General features: G+C 39.0%; 1 protein-coding gene across 1 annotated transcript; it reads left to right on the top strand.

The window, feature by feature from the left end:
- Positions 1-1283: 1283 nt before the first annotated feature.
- LOC125240569 lies at positions 1284-2904 on the top strand. The gene has a single exon (XM_048148510.1). It carries the CDS (start codon positions 1321-1323, stop codon positions 2404-2406), a length of 1086 nt encoding a protein of 361 aa, XP_048004467.1. The 5' UTR covers positions 1284-1320; the 3' UTR covers positions 2407-2904.
- Positions 2905-3455: the final 551 nt, after the last annotated feature.

The following is a 3455-nucleotide window of genomic DNA, read 5'->3' on the forward strand; positions in this document are numbered from 1 at the left end:
TGTCAAGAGGGCGCTGTTCTTATGATGTATGCGATGACAGTTTAGTAGGTGGGGCGTGATTAGTCATATATTTCTGGTCTGGCTTTAGTCAAATCACATTCTTTTGAAGAATTGTATTTTATGGGATAATTATTTATTGCGTGAATCTATTTTAACCATTTTTCCTCTATCTGAAAGAAGGTACTTTCGTTGTTATTCTGTGAAAAATACAGATACAATAAACACTCGCAAGGGTGTTGAAATTGAAAATGTAAATCTGGAAGGTTTTTTATAAATTAAAAAAGTTTTCAAGATACGTGTAGGTACGATTCTATTTTTCCTGTAATATTCATTATAATAGCCGTGTTTGGTAAAAATTTCATAAATTTATATTGGTAAACTTCGAATATAAGGAGGGGGGGAATTTTTTTTTTTTACATTTTCCTTCAAAAAACATTTTTTTTTTCACAACAAAATTATAAAAAATTGTTTTGATATGTACATGCAGTTTGAGCTCTTTCTAACTGTTATATGCAGCGCCAGCATTAGAATTTAAGTAGGTAACACGCGTGAACTACTTACGCCGCACAGATTACGTCATTGCATTATTTTATAAAAGCATGTATCTAAGAAAATTAGTCTAGTCTAGTGAGTAACGTCTAGCTGTTTAATTAGCTCTTAAAATCCTTGTAATATTTAGTGGTGTTGAACGGTATAATAAATAAGTGGTGTAAATTGAATTTTGAGTTTTGTTTGGAAGAGACTCCCCCGGAAGCTGCCCTATAACAAATTGGTGGCAGCGGTGGGATAACGCAAAGAGACAACTCGTAGAGTCGCGTCGCGTTATTCCGAATCCAAGGCCAGCTTCCAGATCGACGGTTAGTCTCAGCCTCTCGCTGAGCCCGCATCATAATGAGATCGACGGTCAGCCTTAGCATCTCCGCCAAGCCCGCATCTCAGCCCCGGATCGACGGTCAGCCTCAGCATCCTTGCTGAGCCCGCATTCGGAACACCCCCGTTCAGCCCACACCAGGTCGACGATCAGCCTCGTACACAGACGAGCCCGCACCACACCTAACGCAACGCTTCACGGCAAAACCTCAAAGCATCCAGTTACTGACATCGCCAAGGATGTTCCTGCGCCTAATCATCTTCCTGTGAGTCAATTTCATTATTATCAGTGAAAGTATGTACTTAAGTTTCAAAAGAAAACCAAGTTCAAGTGAATAAGTGCTCAACGTATACTCGCCGTTAAACTTAATTTTACATAATTTAATTAGTACTTACCTATATCTATAATTTAAGACTACACCTGTTGTCCTGTACGCATAACTAACTTTAATGTCATTAGTGAAAGAAGAACAATCTGAGGACAAATTCAAGTCTGAAAAATCGAGTTCGTTTTCCACAGATAGTTCATCTGACACCGAAAACGAAATTAAACAAGTTCCAGAAATTTCCAAAATCAAAATGAGTGACAAAGTAACTCTATCTGTTTTGACCAAATTCATCAAACCCTATAACGGGGATCGCGAATCACTTCCGGCGTTTTTAACAAATTGCGAAAACGCCATAAGCCTAGCCAGTACAGAACAACAGAATGTATTATGTAAATATATTGTGTCACAATTAGAAGGCAAAGCTCAACTAGCGTGTTGCCTAAAAACCTTCACATCATGGGCCGAAATAAAATCCTTTCTTAAAACTACATTTGGTGAAAAGAAACATTCCATACATTTACTTTTAGAACTTCAAAAATGTAAGCAACTTATTACTGAATCAGTCACAGATTATTCGCTGCGCGTCGAGTCATGTTTAACTAGAATTTTAGCCGATATTCAATACTCTTGTCAAGATGCAAAACAACTGCCGGGTCGCATAGCCGCCATGGAAGATCTTGCCCTTAATACCTTCCTTCTCGGTCTAAACCCCGATTTCTCACACATTGTCCGAAGTCAAAACCCTTCTACCCTTAATGAAGGAATCAGTTACGCGATTGAGGAAGAAAAGATATTTAATCTTAACCGTAGCACTCTTAAAACACCTAAAACATGCAACGTCTGTCGCAAACCGGGCCATACCTCATCTGAATGTTTCCATTCTAAAAAGGAACGTTATTCCTACTACATAAAACCTCGTCAGCATCCCGATTCTTTCAACAGGCCCCCTACAAACTCAGATTATCCTCCAAATCAATTCCCAAATAAACCAAAGGTCTGTGCCTATTGTAAAAATGTAGGACATACAATAAATGAGTGTCGCAAGAGACAATACATTAATAATATGCGCCTTAACGGCGGCGGCGCTTCAAATTTCGCGTCAGCAGCTAATGCCGGTGCTCAAAGTTCAAACACACCGGGTAACCAGGTCAATACGCATTATTGCGAAGTGCAATTAGAAACTAATTATGATGATCATTTAAACTAAATAAGATCCCGGTCGCGTGTCTGCCGAGATCACCTTCATTAAAGGACACGACCACTGTCTCTCGCTGTTTCCCAAATTTGTATACCAATCTCACATCTCCTGAAAATCGGAGTCTTACTATTCCTTATTCATCTCAACCACATAGAATGCAGTTGAGTCTTACTAAACCCAATACCAAGCCTACATCTCCACAAACTCGGAGTCCTACTATTCCTTATTCATCTCAACCACATAGAATGCAGTTGAGTCATACTAAATCCAATACCAAGCCTACATCTCCACAAATTCGGAGTCCTACTATTCCTTATTCATCTCAACCACATAGAATGCAGTTGAGTCTTACTAAATCCAATACCAAGCCTACATCTCCACAAATTCGGAGTCCTACTATTCCTTATTCATCTCAACCACATAGAATGCAGTTGAGTCTTACTAAATCCAATACCAAGCCTACATCTCCACAAATTCGGAGTCCTACTATTCCTTATTCATCTCAACCACATAGAATGCAGTTGAGCCTTACTAAATCCAATGCTAAGCTTACATCACCACAAATTCGGAGTCCTACTATTCCTTGTTCATCTCAACCACACAGACTGCAGTTGAGTCGTTCTAAATCTCATGACAATCTCACACCTCCTTCCAAAGGGAGTCCTACTTCCCAGTCTCTATTGAACCTTAACGTAAACAAACTAAGCCTTTCCTCATCTTTAGAATCAATACCTAAATTATCTCTCACTGAATCAAGCACAAAAATGCCCACCAAGTCTAAGAAAGAACCTGCCCCTGCTCTTCACAATACCGTATCTGAAATACCATGTTACGAAATTCATTCATTGAAAAAGGGGATATCTTTGCCTTACACATACTTGACGATGTCTGATTCTGAACAACCTCTCTGTTTCCTTATCGACACAGGCGCTAGTGTCAGTATTATAAAATACTCCAGTTTCAAAGAAAAACCATGCCTTTCCTCTGAGATTATTAAACTTAAAGGAATAAACGACACAGACTCTTATTGTGAAACACTAGGGTCCTCACAATTACAA

This window comes from Leguminivora glycinivorella, chromosome Z, assembly GCF_023078275.1.
Source record: "Leguminivora glycinivorella isolate SPB_JAAS2020 chromosome Z, LegGlyc_1.1, whole genome shotgun sequence".
Taxonomy (NCBI): domain Eukaryota; kingdom Metazoa; phylum Arthropoda; class Insecta; order Lepidoptera; family Tortricidae; genus Leguminivora; species Leguminivora glycinivorella.

Excerpts from the sequence above, each read along its gene's own strand:
- LOC125240569 (XM_048148510.1), top strand. The coding sequence starts at position 1,321 with ATGTCATTAGTGAAAGAAGAACAATCTGAGGACAAATTCAAGTCTGAA.